Here is a 17,906-nt window from a genome sequence, read left to right on the forward strand (position 1 = left end):
CACTCCAGAGAACAAGTTTCCACTGCTCCAGAGTCCAATGGCGGCGAGCTTTACACCACTCCAGCCGATGCTTGGCATTGCACATGGTGATCTTAGGCTTGTGTGCAGCTGCTCAGCCATGGAAACCATTCCATGAAGCTCCCGACAAACAGTTATTGTGTTGGCGTTGCTTCCAGAGGCAGTTTGGAACTCAGTAACCAAGGACAGACGATGTTTACGCGCTTCAGCACTCGGCGTTCCCATTCTGTGAGCTTATGTGGCCTACCACTTCGCAGCTAAGCCACTGTTGCTGCTAAATGTTTCCACTTCACAATAACAACACCCACAGTTGACCGGGGAAGCTCTAGCAGGGCAGAAATGTGACAAACTGACTTGTTGGAAAGGTGGCATCCTATGACGGTGCCACGTCAAAAGACACTGAGCTCATCAGAACAAGCCATTCTACTGCCAATGTGTGTCTATGGAGATTGCATGGCTGTGTGCTCGATTTTATACACCTGTCAGCAATGGGTATGGCTGAAATAGCCAAATCCACTAATTTGAAGGGGTGTTCACATATTTTTGGCCACGTAGTGTATGTATTTTTAATGTCTTATCATATTTGTATGGTATTTAAAATAAAACTTGATTGGCTTTGGTAATGTGTACAGTGTGTGTTTGATACGAGTGTGTTAAAAGGGGTATCCCAGGTAGTACATAACATTCTGAGAATCCTATGCTTGGTGAGTGTTGTCCTATGGTTATTTTGCATACAACCTTCCCACAACATTCTGGGAATGGTGCAGGATAGTTGCTTGGCTTTGGAACCTTCTCAGCACATTTAAGGAATTTGACAAAATAACAATTTTCTTGGTGTTTCATTACTTTAACAGAACGTTTCCTAAAAGTTCAAATTAATTAAGTTACAATTAATTGCATTTTTGGTAATGTTCCAGGAATGTTCTCCAACTTGTCTGACATTGGGAATATTCTCAAATAGTTCAGAGAATGTTAAGAAACAACTTTCTTCTGTGGGAATTTCAGTACATCAGCATAACATTTTCTGCAGGTTTCCTCATTCTTCCATTTAAAGTCATGTTCTCAGAACATTAAAACTTTCCATTAAAAACATTAGTAACGTTCAAAGAACGTTCTAAGAAAAACATATACATTCCGTTCTCAGCGTCAACAAAACTCTCTCTATCTTCTATCTTGGTAAGTGTGTTGGCCGCGCCCACTAATTGACCACACCTGATCTTAATGAGTGCATGTTTCCTTTGAAATGGGGTCTGTTTTAATATACAAAACTGTTCATTTTAGTCTGAGTTTAAAAAAAAAACATGGCCTGCTATTTCCATCCATGTGGCACAGTGGACTAAATCCATGTATAGAGAACAGAAGATCATAGGTTTGAATCTCACTGACGCTGTGCCACAATAAAAAAGAAATGTGTTTGCATGATTAATGCCTAAGGAAATGAATTTCCTTGTGTCCTATCTGTGCTTGGAGTTCAAAACAGTTAACCTAAGCTAGCAGTGTTAATACAAGTCTTATTGAAACATTCAGTGAAAGTTAAGGAAATTATTTAAAAAACTCAAAATAACCTATAATTTCCATTCTCAGAATGTTAATAAAACCTCCCAGGAAAACTTTCAGGAAACCATAGTAAAACGTTCTCAGAACCACTCAAAACCTTCAATTTTACTGGTAAGGAAACGTATGGCTTCGTTCCTAGAACCAATGGGAAACCAAAAACGTACGTTCCCACAACTTCCAAGGAACCATATGTGCTAGCTGGGTTGGTTGCATGTCAGGGAGTTTGGCAACAGACTATGGGAACCAGACCAGACTAGCACCATGGTGTGTGATGTGTTCACAACACCTTCTCCAATCACAAAAGAAAGGCAATGAAAACACACACCCCTGCAGTGGAAATGGATCCAGGACCTTTGTCTCAAATTCCTCATACCCGCCATATGTGTTCGGAACAATAAACACACTACATCGAGGTCAATTGCAGAGAGATCTAATTCCCTTCTGGCTTGTGTCTATAGAAACTGCCATCCAGATTTGGTACTCTAAACCAGCTCATTCCTCTGTACAGAAACGTGACCGCATAGCTAAACTGAGTGATAGTATCTTTTGTTTGTGATATTCAAAACAGTTTGGTATATACATACAGAGTAGAGACAGTACTTGAGACAGGAAGGTTGACTTGACTTTTTATCAAGGGTGATATGTTTTCTTAGAGGAGAGGTCACGTCGTTTTGTTTTTACAAGGTTAAATACTGTGAATGTCACTCCAAGGAAAAGCCATTCAATTTCAAGGCTGCACTTCAATCTTACATAAAGTGTCTATCGTCGTACGAAATGTAATTCTCTCTTCCTGCCTTGTGTTGTTCTTAAACCTGGAGCATTCATGAATCCGTCAACAGGTGCTATTATTGGGGGTGAGGAATGGATAGACACACAATTCTCTTGGCATAAATTGTGGTAAAGATACTATGTGTTGCCTGGCCAGGACACTCAAGTCTGAATCTGCAACGTGAAGTCTTAATAATCAGCACGAATTCATCTGAATAAACAACTGGCTGCAGCAACCTTTTGATTTTGATACACATTATGTGGAGCTGGACACGTTCATTCACTAGTTCTCACCTCATGAAAAACAACGGACGGAGTGAAGTAGAAAGGGGCAGTATAAGGGTGGATTTACATGATTAAAATGTGTCTAGTGAAATCTCGCTCTTCAACATCGGCCTTGGATGTGGCGTGGCCAAAGCTACATTCCTGCTTCATGTGTGCACCTATTAGCATACTGTAAATACAATAGAGACAAACAGAGTAAGGATAGCAATTCAAACTGCACAGGTGCCTCTCATCTAAACCATATTGCACAGTTGATTAATGCAATGACTGACAAATGTGTGGATATTTTAAAATCCTGCGTGCAGTTCTAAAGAAATTGCTAACTAGCGTTGCACAACGACTGGAAGTCTATGGGGTATCTGCAAGCACACTAGAAGATACCCATACACTTCCAGTCCTTGTGCTGACGCTAGTTAGCATTGGCTAGGGAAACTACCTCGAACTTCCTTCATACAGGACACAGAGACTTAAAAATGCTTCACCTGACTCTGGGGAAGTAAAGGGTCTCATTGCCAAAATCATGAAGTGTCCCTTTAAAGGTAATTAGGGTAATTATTGGGAAAGGTGGACACCTAGTCAGTTGTACAACTGAATGCACTCAACCCGAGACGTGTCTTCCACATTTAAACCAATCCCTCTGAATCAGAGCTAGTGTGGGAGACGTCGCTTAAAGTGTGATTTAAATCTAAATCTGTCTCTTTACCCAGGTATCTCTTCTTGACCTAGTTTGTGTCGTCAATGTAGCGTAGAGTAAAGAGACCCAAAGACTGCAACCAGCTGTCTACATTCAAAAGTGAGATGTAGCAATAAAACTATTGAAAGTGTATTAGGGCTGCTAGGGGTATGTATATGAGTGCTTATTGAGGTCTCAGCAGTCACCACCACAGAGACAGACAGAGACAGAGAGACAGAGAGAGAGAGAGAGAGAGAGAAAAGACTGTTGCTTTGCCACTCATGTCTGGAGAGAGGGAGTTTAATAGCCCAGCAGGATTACTGTGATTGGGTGTCGGTTCTCCTTTCAGTCAGTTCACAGCAGCAACAGCGTGAGACGATCAGTCTCACAGCATCTTTACATATACAACCAAATCGGGCTGAGGAGGAATAGAATGATGGCTTTCCTGTCAATTTCCTTTTCCTCCGCCACCTGTTCAAACACAGAGGTCTCTCGAGACAGACACCCCATGTTTTAGGAAATATTGTTGATTTCTGTGAAATTAGCCTGTGGAGCTCTGTCTGTTCCTCTCTAAGGAAATGTGGTATAGTACCTCTTCTGCTAGAAGCTATTTGTCAGTGAAGATACACTCCCACCATATGTATTTGGACAGTGAAGATACACTCACACCATACGTATTTGGACAGTGAAGGATGATTTATTTTTTGGGCTCTATACTCCAGCGTTTTGGATTTGAGATCAAATGTTTCATATGAGGCGACAACAGAATGTCGCCTTTTATTCAAGGGTATTTTCATACATATCCGTCTTACCATTTAGAAATTAAAGCCCCCCGTGTGAAGAAGTCAAGTATTTGGACAAAATCACTTATAGTCAAAAGTTTAGTATTTGGTCCCATATTCCTTGCACGCAATGATTACATCAAGCTTGTGACTCTACAAACTCGTTGACTGCATTTGCAGTCTGTTTTGCCTAGTAGTGACTGAATGGTAAATGATGACAGTATAGACCGGCTGTGAGGCTGATTGAGCTGTGTTGTGAATGCTGTAACACATTTGACACACTGCATCTCCCGCTACAAGAAACAGTGCAAAGAAAAAAAAACTGTTGATGAACACATTTAAAACACAGAGAACTGTTGAACAAATAACAAAGACTAGCATTTTCTAAAGAGATAAAAAGGGAACGTTTACAACAGTTGATCATATACTGTAGGTGGTAGACCTTAACAAAAAAGATCACGGCAAGATGCAAACAAATAGTGTCAGACCATGTTAATGCGTTCACAATTGCCAAGATTTTGGAATGTGTGACGCAAGCTAACTTTCTGGAATGAAAAACAGCCTCCCCCCCAGTAATCAGGAGAAGAATCAGGAAACGTAAGTGCTAATCCGAGGACGGCGTTTCACCTTTCAATACTCGATTGCTTGGGTGAGAAAACATCCGATACAACAGCCAATCGCAACTAGCTTCTCAGGACTTGAGTTGTGATGCACTGGTATGGTGTGATGTGTGCATTAAAGCGGCAATCCGCAGTTTGAACAATAACAAAGTGGCACCCCGCCACTGATTTGGTAAACAGCTGAGGGATGGGGCTGGAATAATGTAACCGCTCTCAAAATCCTTGTCAGAGCTTTGGATACAAGGACTGACCATCCATGATATCAAAATTATAGTTGCGGCTATACAGTGTTTGTTTAGATTTACATTGAGTTAAAACAAGCTTATATTTTGGGTTCTGATGGGGTAGGACAACTAAGCTCATAAGTCATTTTCTTCAAGAATCAAAAGGGTATACATTAATTTAAAAGTCTAAAAATGGATGTACCAACTACAGATTGCCCCTTAAATAACACAAGAGCATTTCTCAACTTCCACAGCAAGTGTCTGCTTGCACTGTAGACTATACAGTATTTGTTGAAATCAACACGGTAAATGCACATTCCTTTCATTAAATTCAAGTTCACTTCCCTGTATTTCTTATGTCAATGTTTTCACCAAATAAATACATAAATAAATGCAGGGAGTGAGTTTGGCATATGGCATTGTGACAACACTTGCTGCCAGAGCTGTTATACTGCCAGCCTTACATGATTAGTCAGAGTTTACTACAGTACGCAAAGCAGACACTATTGTTAATGTGAACACAGTACAGGTAATGTAGAGATGATATCAGTGAGAAGTGTTGGCCTGCAGCTCCCAGGAAGACAGGTAACATGATTATAGCCCTACCCCAGGCACCTGGCTCTTCAGTGCCAGAGAGATACAGTGTGGGAATAAGTAAACACAGATTCTACTGAAAAATCTCAACCCTGCAACATGCAATCCCGATCTCTCCCAATACACAACCCAAGCTCTCCCAGCCATACTGTATTATCCAATCAGCAGCTGTAAACCAGGCACAGGAGATCTGAACTATGCCATGATTAGAGAGGAAAAGCTCTCCTCATTTAAAACCCACTTTTCTACAACAATGATAAAGGAGAGGAGATTCAGATGGCTCCATGACTTAATTGAAACTTTACTCCAACATGATCTAATCTTTTATGGGCAGACTGGGACAATGTGATGATGACATTATCCATAATGAGTTCACATCAATTACTGTCTCACTTAGCAACAATAAAACAGTGTTGTTGTCACAGACCTCGGGCGATCAAAACAAAGCCATGCCTCTTTCATGGTGGCTAAGTCCTCTGGCGCTATAAACTTAAGACATAAAATCTTGTGTAACCCTTCATATAAAGTGCCCAAGTTTACTCTAGATGTCATAGCCACCACACGGTCGTCAGTGAAAAATAAAGCCCCAGACGCCACCTTCTGGTGGCTTCTCCTTGCATCTGTCTCCATGGAGGTAGACAAGTCAGAAAAGCTGGAAGAATGGAACTTCCTCATTGTCTAACTACAGAACCGATATAAATAACAGTTAATGACGTGAACCTACTGCTGCATAAAAATACAAGGAATACTTCCACCACAAATCAGATTTATTTGGTCTTATCGTGTACGATACACATGTAATGCAATGCCACCGTCAACAGAAGCAGACCACAGGCTTTAAAACATTCTTATTGCTCTTATGATTATGTACATAGGGGATGATAAGTCATTGAAAACTGTAGGCTAAACCAGGAATAATACATTGGACCTTGTGTACAATTAAAGCAATCTTAGCTCCAGTAAAATACTGTTTACAAGGCTGTCCAAGGGAGATTATACAGTATTTGGAAGAGAGAACGATCCAAATAAAAATGTTGTTACTGACACTTCTGATATAAGCCCTTTAACCAAACAAGACACAATAGGGAAAGGCTGTATCAAACGTAAACAATCGACATAAAACAGGGATAAAGGTATCTTTGTATTGTCAGAATTGGTAGAGCTCGGAAATAGCAATACACTGCAATCAAACGCAATTCATAATGCATAATTACAGGAAAAACATGTCAAAATGTGGAATCTCCACATACAAAAGCAAAAGAGAGAGTAAGCCTAAAAGTTGAATTTCAATGGCTTTCACATGGACGACCAAGAGTCCTCATGGTTCCACAACCTAATAGAAAAGTTCCAAAAGTGTCATTATTGATCTATTCAGAGTTAGCAGTGCTGCTGGTGTCTAGACACTGGTCTACTTCCTGTGTGTGCAGGAGGTCTGGGTTTAAGTTGCGTGTTTCAGCGATGAGACGTTTGACCCCCACCATCCACTGACTGACCTCGTTAACATGGTCCACTATCAGAGCCCGGTGGATCTCATCAGCAGCGTCCCAGTTACAATTCTTCAACTCTGACAGGAGCATAAAGACAGGAGCATCACAGACATGGTTAGGTCATTTGAACATTTGATTGACTCATTTGTTTCATATAAAAATGGTGGGTGACCCATTTAAATCAGAGATGCAAACTGCCGAGGGACCAAAAAGGTGACACTTTTTTTTGCACTGAAACATGCAAAACAAAATCCCTGCTAGGGGGAAATTCAGGTTAACTAATTAAACAACAAACAATATGATCTACATGATCAGTGTCTGTGTGTAAAATAAGTGGTTAATGTGAACCTCACTCACAGCTAAATAAAAATAAAAGAAAGCAATCCAATGTTATTTGTTGCCTAGACTTTACTGCAAATGACACTGAAGTCTTGAGGAAAAAAAACAATTCACTAATATTGCAGTTAGCCATGACAGCCATTCTGCTAACCACGGCCTGCTAGCTATCGAGAGCATATTGGACTGTTAGCTGATCAATCGGCCAGTTTCTCGGACCACTATACTGATTTTGCCAATTGGACTTGGACCCCTCTGCTACTTCGAACCCTACTAATTCCATGACTGGTCTATCGACGTCACCGCACGAGGAGGCAAAAACAGACTTTCCCCCATCGCGACGTCCTTCTAAGGCCTTTATGCTAGCCCCGGCCTGCTAACTGTCTGAATCGCCGTGTCCCCAGCCAGCCCAACCACTCACTGGACCCATACGATCCCTAATATCAATAAGCCTTGTCCATTACTGTCCTGGTTAGTGATTACTGTCAATTTCACTGTAGAGCCTATAGCCCTGCTCAATATACCTTAACCAACCATGTTGTTCCACCTCCCACATATGCGATGACATCACCTGGTTTAAACATCTCTAGAAACGATATCTATCTCATTATTACTCAATGCTTAGGTTTACCTCCAATGTACTCTCTTCCTACCATACCTTTGTCTGTACATTATGCCTTGAATCTATGCTATTGTGCCCAGAAACCTGCTCCCTTTACTTTCTGTTCCGAACGTACTAGACGACCAGTTCTTATAGCCTTTAGCCGTACCCTTATCCCACTCCTCCTCTGTTCCTCTGGTGATGTAGAGGTTAATCCAGGACCTGCAGTGCCTAGCTCCACTCCTATTCCCCAGGTGCTCTCATTTGTTGACTTCTGTAACCGTAATAGCCTTGGTTTCATGCATGTCAACATTAGAAGCCTACTCTCTAAGTTTGCTTTATTCACTGCTTTAGCACATTCTGCCAATCCTGGGCTCCTGGTTTCTCAAAAGGATGTCTTAGCCGTGTCTGAATCCTGGCTTAAGAAAACCACCAAAAACCCTGAAATTTCCAACCTTAACTATAACATTTTCCGCCAAGATAGAACTGCCAAAGGGGGCGGTGTTGCAATCTACTGCAGAGATAGCATGCAGAGTTCTATCTTACTATCCAGATCTGTACCAAAACAATTCAAGATTCTACTTCTAAAAATGCACCTTTCCAGAAACAAGTCTCTCACCGTTGCCGCTTGCTATAGACCACTCTCTGCCCCCAGCTGTGCCCTGGACACCATATGTGAATTGATTGCCCCCCATCCATCTTCTGAGCTCATGCTGCTAGGTGACCTAAACTGGGACATGCTTAACACCTCGGCCATCCTACAATCTAAGCTTGATGCTCTAAATCTCACACAAATGATCTATGAACCTACCAGGTACAACCCCAAATCCGTAAACACGGGCAACCTCATAGATATCATCCTAACTAACTCGCCCTCCAAATACACCTCTGCTGTTTTCAACCAAGATCTCAGCGATCACTGCCTGCATCCGTAATGGGTCTGCGGTCAAACGACCACCCCTCATCACTGTCAAACGCTCCCTAAAACACTTCAGCAAACAGGCCTTTCTAATCGACCTGGCCGGGGTATCCTGGAATGACATTGACCTTATCCCGTCAGTAGAGGATGTCTGGTTATTCTTTAAAAGTGCCTTCCTCACCATCTTAAATAAGCATGCTCCATTCAAAAAAATGTAGAACCAGGAAGAGATATAGCCCTTGGTTCACTCCAGACCTGTCTGCCCTTGACCAGCACAAAAACATCCTGTGGTGTTCTGTATTAGCATCGAATAGCCCCCGTGATATGCAACTTTTCAGGGAAGTTAGGAACCAATATACACAGGCACAAACATCTCCAATGAAAAATTAAATCTAGAATCGGCTTCCTATATCGCAACAAAGCATCCTTCACTCATGCTGCCAAACATACCCTCGTAAAACTGACCATCCTACCGATCTTCGACTTCGGCGATGTCATTTACAAAATAGCCTCCAACACTCTACTCAACAAATTGGATGCAGTCTATCACAGTGCCATCCGTTTTGTCACCAAAGCCCCATATTCTACCCACCACGGCGACCTGTATGCTCTGGCTGGCCCTCGCTTCATACTCGTCGCCAAACCCACTGGCTACAGGTTATCTACAAGTCTCTGCTAGGTAAAGCTCAGCTCACTGGTCACCATAGCAGCACGCGCTCCAGTAGGTATGTCTCACTGGTGTATTATTGATTGTATGTTTGTTTATTCCATGTGTAACTCTGTTGTTGTATGTGTCGAACTGCTTTGCTTTATCGTGGCCAGGTTGCAAATGAGAACTTGTTCTCAACTAGCCTACCTGGTTAAATAAAGGTGAAATATATATATTTTTTTAAAGTACACAAGGCTACGTATGTGCAAAAAAAACGTTTACTGAGTAAATTTTTTTTTTTACTAATCCCCCTAAAAATCACACACTCACACGCTGTCAAGTTCAACACAACAAAAACAATCCATTTGGGCTACACTGCACAGTATTACATTGTACACTTTCTGCAGAATACACCTGGCATACCCCTTTTCATACACTATTGAAAAAGTGAGAAAGAGGGAAAGTGTGTGGTGTTCCTTTCAACGCCATAGTGGCATCCAGTTTAAGCCAAGCCCAGCGACACTCGATCCCTGAATCCACTTGTTTAACAAGCAATGCCTCATTTTCACATAATTCTCTCATTCTGAAAATTAACCACATACTATAGAGGGAAAAACATTAGTTCACAGATAGCTAGTTAACTTTTTACACAGATTGCCAGGGTCCAGTAAGCAACTAACACGTTATAACTTGAGGAACGGCAAGGAGTCTTATACCAGTTAATACTATAATGAATTGGTTCGGTTACTAACGTTAGCTCATCTGATGTTGTAACGTTAGCTAGCTAACGTTAGCTGTCTGACTTTATTAGCCAGTTCATTTCCACAACATAAACTCAATTATTTGATCAGTTAGTAAGTCGTCTTATTTTGCTCAACATTTCTCTGGCCAGCTAACGGAGAATTCGATCCAGCTAGCAAGATACTTAACAATGTTAATACTTGTTCCACCACACTTTCTCCCTCATTTCAAACTTTCCAAATGCCGGTTGATTTTCAGTTACAGCTCATGAAGTACACTTCATCACCTTCTCACCCCCGTCTCCGTGGTCAGGCTTCTCATCTACCTCTTCGTTATCGTTCAGGGGACGCGCTGCTGTAAGATAACGGGAAAGCTGATGCTGTGACTAGCAAATGGGTTGTCTCTTCTCTCTTCAGTCACGTGCTGCATTCTGTTATGTGAACGATGGGCTGAGCTTTGGATACAGTCAGTATTGCTCCAAACGCGCATTACCCTATTGCATACAGCCAGTAGCGATCCAAAGCCCCCCCCCAAAAAAAAAACTTTTGTCATCGGATCTACACAAATCACGTAGGTCACTAGTTTGCATCCCTGATTTATTTTTCATCAGTAGAAATATGACCTCATCTATCAAACTACACAGGATCTCCTACCTTGCACCAGTCCATTCATTCTTCTCCTAACAGGAAGTGACAGCTTCCCAGACTTCCACATGTCCTCAAAGAGCTTCAGACGCTTCGCCACATTATTACACACCTGTTTCTGCAAGGGGCACAAGTAAAACATTCAGCAATTTGGTTAGCAATGCAGTGAGTGTCATTTCAAACAGTGCACTGCACCAAAACAGAGTTATATACAACATGCTTTTTGTAAATGGTTTGTCAACTGTGGCTGGGAATTAGAGCTATAGAAATCATTCTTACTTTGACTGAGTGTCTACAAGCTGTCAGTGCCCAGTTGAGAAGAGCGACTACATCGTCGACATCTGGCTCACTTTCTGATTGGCTACTGGCAGAGTCTGTGTGCTCTACCACAGGGAAAGGTGGTGGAGGTGTGGCCATCATCATCAGCCCACCAAGAGGAGGGGCTGCGACAGGACATGGACGAGGGGGTGTGTTCATACTACATGGAGGAGGGGCCAGTGGGTTGGTAGGAGGAGTCATTGGAGCTGTTAGGGAAGGAAAATCTCCGGGGACAGGACCTGTGGATAAATAGAACGAGGATGATTCATTATCTGCTCTGACAGTCTGGGTAAAGTACTGTCATCAGAAAGACAATCTCACACCCCTTGAGTAAACATCAAAAGTACTAAGGTACTCAAAAGATCAATGAATTTAAAACATGTTCAAGGCACAACATCCAATTCTCTGCCAAAGCCTAGAACGTACAAGGGGATCCTGTGAGTTGAGGTGGGGGCACTCTCTTGTTGAGAGGGGTCCTCTTGGGACCCCCTTGTGCTGCTGTCTGCAAACCATAGGAAAACTGTGGAGGGTCATTCCAGCCCCGCTCCTGATTACCTTAACAAAGGCAGAGAGGGTTTTATTTTAGAAGACCTACCATTTACTAACTACTCGTTAGCAGCTAGCACACACACAGTTGAAGTCAGAAGTTTACACACACCTTACCCAAATACGTTTAAACTCAGTTTCACAATTCCTGACATGTAATCCTAGTAAAAATTCCCTGTCTTAGGTCAGTTAGGATCACCACTTTATTTTAAGAATGTGAAATATCAGAATAATAGTAGAGGGAATGATTTATTTCAGTTATTATTTCTTTCATCACATTCCCAGTGGGTCAGAAGTTTACATACACTCAATTAGTATTTGGTAGCATTGCCTTTAAATTGCTTAACTTGGGTCAAACGTTTCAGGTAGCCTTCCACAAGCTTCCCACAATAAGTTGGGTGAATTTTGGCCCATTCCTCCTGACAGAGCTGGGGTAACTGAGTCAGGTTCATGTGCCTCCTTGCTCACGCACATCAGATCAGAGGACATTTCTCCAAAAAGTACAATCTTTGTCCCCATGTGCAATTGCAAACCGTAGTCTGGCTTTTTTTTATGGCGGTTTTGGAGCAGTGGCTTCTTCCTTGCTGAGCGGCCTTTCAGGTTATGTCAATATAGGACTCGTTTCACTGTGGATATAGATACTTTTGTACCCTTTTCCTCCAGCATCTTCACAAGGCCCTTTGCTGTTGCTCTGGGATTGATTTGCACTTTTCGCACCAAAGTATGTTCATCTCTAGGAGACGGAACGCGTCTCCTTCCTGAGCGGTATGACGACTGCGTGGTCCCATGGTGTTTATACTTGCGTACCAATTGTACAGATGAACGTGGTGTGCAGGCGGTACGTGCAGGCATTTGAAAATTGCTCCCAAGGATGAACCAGACTTGTGGAGGTCTACTTTTGTTTTCTGAGGTCTTGGCTGATTTCTTTTGATTTTCCCATGATGTCAATTAAAGAGACACTGAGTTTGAAGGTAGGCCTTGAAATACATCCACAGGTACACCTCCAATTGACTAAAATCAGAAGCTTCTAAAGCCATGACATCATTTTCTGGATTTTTCCAAGCTGTTTAAAGGCACAGTCATCTTAGTGTATGTAAACTTCTGACCCACTGGAATTGTGATACAGTGAATTATAAGTGAAATAATCTGTCTGTAAACAATTGTTTGAAAAATTATTTGTGTCATGCACAAAGTAGATGTCCTAACCGACTTGCCAAAACTATAGTTTGTTAACAAGACATTGGTGGAGTGGTTGAAAAACGAGTTTTAATGACTCCAACCTAAGTGTGTGTAAACTTCCGACTTCAACTGAACATGACGGTACTGACAGGTCAACAAAACTGATTATGTTCATAATCATGATCAACATCATGTGATAACGTTACCTGTAGTCACGCTCAAATTAGATGTCATAAAGCAGTGGGGAAATAACTCAAGTGAAGAGGTAGTATAAAGTCTATGCAAACGCATCTTCAAGATGTTTTGACAACTTTGTTAGCAAGATAGCAATGTAGTTTGATAGTTACTGCTAGCTAGCTTGTCTTCATACTAGCCTGCATTATCACCCTAGCAGTTGCAGTAAACTGATGTCTATCGTTAGCGAACTTTTATCGCTAAATAAACAAAGTCGAACTATTCAATTGGACAGAACATACCTGGTTTAATGTAAAGGTCCTCCGCCTCCATGGCTTCTTCTCTTCTTCCATATACAACAAATAAACCTGTTTTCCGGGACACGTGGACAGGATGTTGAACATTGACATTACGCATGTCCGGTTGGTCAATAGAATAGAATGGAATATAATGGAGGAAATTGGTTCATTTTTCTGGTCTAGTAAACAGTGGATGACTTAATGTAGAGCAAAGTGCCCAGATTCTGGGTAATGAGACTAGACTTCATGTTGAAATAAAAGGCTCTTTCTTTGTAAAAGAGGAGTTGAAGTTGAACTTTGATAAACATAACACACAAAAAACAGAGAACAGGATTTCCAAGCAATTTATTATTCCAGCATAGACCACCAGTGTGGACCTAGTGAGGTACAACTGCGCGAAATAATCACAATAGTTTGCATTTACATGACATCCTATTTTCAATTTTTGCTAAAATATTGCAAATATATATATAGACATATGTATTTACTAGTAGTATAAATAGCAAAAACCCAAAAAAATCTCAAGGTGCTACATTAGCAATTTTATGACATTACCTCTCCCAAGTTCCCCTGGATAAAATGGATATCACTTCTCCACCCATGTTATTTTATGCCAAAGCTCCAACTTTTCATTCTTCCAACTTTGACATGAACCTTCCACTAATATGGAGACCTGAGTTGTTTTCTCATATAATACCTATTTAGAATGGGGGAAGAGGAGCTGTTGCATATCGGTAATATATAGTATGACCTCTCTGAAGCGCCATTCCTTTTATGTGCCCAAGTGTTTCACAGCATACAGTGGGCCTACTGTCGCAAATGACTCTGAAAATCAGCATGCAATAAACCAAGTGCCTTTCTGTATTTTGGGGGAATCACAAAAGTGATATCAATTCAGTGTTTTGGTGTTTTCTCAAGTGAAAATGCTGTTTAGCATGTCCTCCAATAGGAACAACATAACACGGGCTTTCAGTGGTGGGGACTGGTTGCATTTAGAGTTTAGTCATTGACTTGATTTCTAAGTGTTTTCAGTTTTACTAGTGAGAGTCAGTCTTTTTTTTCCATTTCCAATAGCATGGAAAGTACCATTTCATTCCCAAGCGTGTGCGAAAGCATGCAGTGCTTCTGTAGAGCTTCAGGGGACTGCCTACATACCTTTCTAAATTTTTTTTTTTTTTTTTTACACTTTTATGCTTTTTGTGCTGCATGTACTAACACAAACCTTTTTCAGAACAGAACTAAAACACCTTCTCTTTCACTCTAATGTGAAGACCACTGTGGCACTGGCGCCACTCCTGAATCCTCCTTAAAGCGATTCTTTCTGAGTATGCTGCATCAAAATTGTACCAAAGCCCAGATCAGATTGGACTTCATTTGCTGTTGACAAACTGGGGTCTTGGATGTTCATCGGTCTGATTCTCGATTTTGCCACATCTAATTTGAATAATGGAGGAATATATAGTGTGATATCTTCTCTCCCATCTTTATGATGCCTAATCTCACATTTGAAATCTATTTGGTGTCAACTGTCAGAGGGACTATAGGCTATAAGTTGACACACTTATATGAATATATCTGAAGTTAAAGATCCCTTTACATTTATTAGAAAGAACAGTATAAGTATTTAACACAACCTACCTAGCTACATTGATTGTACAAGAATGAGGTCACTGTTACATTTTGCTGATGTTCCATATCAGAAAACTATATTAAAGAGTAGTCAATTACTGCACCATATTTTTTGCTACTGTATGTTTCACTTAGAACCAGGGAGCCATTGTTGTGTATTTGATGGTATTTTGCAATAAAAGTACAAGTCAAGATCCTAATGACTTAAACTCTTCCTTGACAAGAAAGGTGTGGAATGTGAGAGTACAGCACCTCAATGTTCTTTTCTAAATCTGTACCACAAACCAGCCTAGTTGAGATATGTTGTACACCCAAAGAAACACAGTAGAAGCAGAAATGCAGCACGTTTGTTTTGTTTAAGATAATGGTCATCCCTGCCTGGTCAAATAGAAACTCAGCTGGCCTTCAATCTTCACATTCTAATGGCTGGTTATACATCTGTTATACATTCTACCCTTCCACTAAAACTGATTTGCCGTACCTCCCTTTACCCAAGTCCCCTTCCCTCACTCGCTCTCTCACTTGCTCCCTCCCGCCTCCCTCCCTATCTGGTTGTTATGGTGTGGAAACTGCTGACTGTTTATTTCTGAAAGTCTCAAAAAACGCCAGCATGCCCTTTTTGGCTGTGGAGGAGCCAGTCATGGGTGGGGACAGTCCTTGGTGAAGGGGAGCTGGGAAAGTGAAGCCGTCCATGGAGTTGGCCCTCTTCACCTTGGAACCCGCCTGCCACATTTTGGACCTGGGTGGTGGAGTCTGGGCCACCAAGCACTTCTGGTACTGGACCTGCAGGGGGCACAATGGAGCCATGTTAAGCAGTGACCTTAGTTTCTCTTTCATTTTAGAAATATACCATACATGACTCATGGCTCTAGTACATTCTCTACCAGTACCTACTAATTCCATTAAAATATTCATCATTCAGCCATGATAGCATGTATAAATTCAAGTATTTTTCATGCTAGCTTCACCTCTGCGTCTACAGAAGCCATTTTGTACATTAGTTCTCCAGCCCTGTGTTTCATCCCTCAGGGTGACCCCTTAGTCACTCACCATGCACGCAGCCTGCACAGCCTCAGAGATGATCCCTGCGTCTGGCTCACACCAGAAAACATGACACTCAAACCGCTGTGTCCCGCCGTCCACTATCACTGCAAAGGTGTGTGTGTCATGGCCCACACCCAGAAAGGTCAGGTAACGCACTTGACATTCCCAGAAGGGATCATCTCCATCCTGAAAGAGAAATCCCAGAGAAGGTAAGAGAGAGAAAGGGAGAGAGAGAGAGAAAGAGAAAGAAAGTGAAAGAAGGAGAGAGAGAGAGAGAGAGAGAGAGAAAGGGACAAAGGGAGAGACAAAGGGAGAGAGAGTGTAAGAGAGAGAGAGAGAGAATCGGGTAGACAGAGAAATGTAATAATTTCATTGGTTGGTCTGACCACTGCATTTACAGGTTTCCTGAGCACTCCTCACCTCTCCTTTCCAGAGTGAAAGCACAGTGTCAGAGATGTGGATGACGATGGGCTCCCACTCGTCACTGTCTGAGGTGTTCATGATGCTCTCTATGGCCCGGTTCAGCACCTCCATACCTGCCAGAGGATCTCACATAAAGCCCCTTAATAAAGCTGCCTCAGTAACAGCACAGTGACTTCTAAAGGTACTGCAAAACCAAGGTTACGGTTAGATCACCTGTTTTGAGAGGAAATGCTCCTCGAGTCAACTCTTCTTCATTGTACCACACAGTATGATCAAACGACCTTCCAGTGATTGCGAACCTATGCGATCATCACCTCGGGTGTGTAATCTCCAATGACGACTAATGGCTTGTCATCATTAATAAGAAAACCTCTTTGGTAGCTACAATCTGCCTTTATTGCCTTGCAGAAAGCCTTTAGTCAACTGAAATTGGTACTTAATGCAGGTAAAACCAAGCATATGTTGTTTTCCAAAACGCTTAAAAATGTATCTGATGATTTATGCATATATACATTGGATGGTGCCCACATTGATCGTGGGCCGCCTTTTAAATATCTGGGCATCTTGATGTTTAAGACTTAAAATGGGCTTCCTTTATAGGAATAGACCATGCCTTTCGTTAAATAGCAGAAAGCAAATCATTCAGTCGACATTCATACCGGTTATAGACTATGGCGATATTGTCTATATGCATGCAGCTGCCACTGTATTGAAGCCATTGAACGCAGTTTATTACAGGCAACAGGTTCAGTACACATTACTGCTTTCTGTATCAGAAAGTAGTCTGGCCCTCTTAGAAGTCTCATAGATCGTTGCGTTGCACTCTTTTTGCATATAAAGCCCTCTTGCACAAACTTCTGCAGTGCCTTACTTCATTATTAAGCTACAGACGTACGAGCTACCAGACCCGGTATCAGGGATGGCTAACTCTGGGGATCCCTTCTATCTCCACTGAGTTAGGCTAATCTGCTTTTAGTTTTATTTTGCACCTTACTTGTGGAATAATCTCCAAAACAAATGAAAAGGTTAAATAAAAACCTTAGCGGACCATAACATCTCAGACATAAAGCATCTGGGACTGGGCGTTTATGTCAGTTAGTCAGCTGATCCAGCTAACAACACCTTGGCGGACGCTACCGTTTTGGACCCTGTAATCAATAATCAATTTTCTGAAAGAGTGCCGTGCTAGATACTGCGAGACGACGCCTCGCCTGGGGACAGCCAACTACGCAGTGAACCTGAGCGTTAGCTAGCCACGAAACGTGACTCGCCGTATTGGCTGAGGATAAAGAGACGATGTCCTCTGTCTCGGTATCCAGCCCCAATTTTAAACATGCCTGTGACTCCTGGCTGCTGTCTAATCCTCTATATCTGGTGATGAGATATTACAGGTCCT

General features: G+C 41.8%; 2 protein-coding genes across 4 annotated transcripts in view; both read right to left on the bottom strand.

Moving 5' to 3' along the window:
• Nucleotides 1-6,267: 6,267 nt before the first annotated feature.
• Nucleotides 6,268-13,520, bottom strand: LOC115154892 (steroid receptor RNA activator 1). Of its 2 annotated transcripts, XM_029701583.1 has the most exons (5): nucleotides 13,418-13,520; nucleotides 11,643-11,771; nucleotides 11,178-11,455; nucleotides 10,908-11,016; nucleotides 6,268-7,085 (listed from the first exon to the last, which is right to left on the bottom strand). In XM_029701583.1, exons 1-5 carry the CDS (start codon nucleotides 13,446-13,448, stop codon nucleotides 6,889-6,891), a joined length of 744 nt encoding a protein of 247 aa, XP_029557443.1. In that variant the 5' UTR covers nucleotides 13,449-13,520; the 3' UTR covers nucleotides 6,268-6,888. The 2 variants fall into 2 exon arrangements, with proteins under 2 accessions (XP_029557443.1, XP_029557444.1); XM_029701584.1 differs by lacking the exon at nucleotides 11,643-11,771 and having other exon boundaries at nucleotides 13,418-13,477.
• Nucleotides 13,521-13,743: 223 nt separating this feature from the next.
• LOC115154891 (amyloid-beta A4 precursor protein-binding family B member 3) overlaps nucleotides 13,744-17,906 on the bottom strand; it is a 34,936-nt gene continuing 30,773 nt past the window's right edge. For both annotated transcript variants that reach the window (XM_029701582.1, XM_029701580.1), the window contains 3 exons: nucleotides 16,508-16,623; nucleotides 16,094-16,273; nucleotides 13,744-15,826 (listed from right to left, as the gene is read on the bottom strand). In XM_029701582.1, coding sequence (XP_029557442.1) covers nucleotides 15,599-15,826; nucleotides 16,094-16,273; nucleotides 16,508-16,623 — 524 coding nt within the window. In that variant the 3' untranslated portion in view covers nucleotides 13,744-15,598. The remainder of the gene's footprint in view (nucleotides 15,827-16,093; nucleotides 16,274-16,507; nucleotides 16,624-17,906) is intronic.

The sequence above is a fragment of the Salmo trutta genome, chromosome 19, assembly GCF_901001165.1.
Source record: "Salmo trutta chromosome 19, fSalTru1.1, whole genome shotgun sequence".
Classification (NCBI taxonomy): Eukaryota; Metazoa; Chordata; class Actinopteri; order Salmoniformes; family Salmonidae; genus Salmo; species Salmo trutta.

Excerpts from the sequence above, each read along its gene's own strand:
- LOC115154892 (XM_029701583.1), bottom strand. The coding sequence starts at position 13,448 with ATGGAGGCGGAGGACCTTTACATTAAACCAG. Across the intron at positions 11,456-11,642 it reads TCAACTCACAGGATCCCCTT|GTCCTGTCCCCGGAGATTTT; the intron begins GTACGTTCTAGG and ends ATTTATCCACAG. Across the intron at positions 11,017-11,177 it reads CTTGTAGACACTCAGTCAAA|AAACAGGTGTGTAATAATGT; the intron begins GTAAGAATGATT and ends TGCCCCTTGCAG.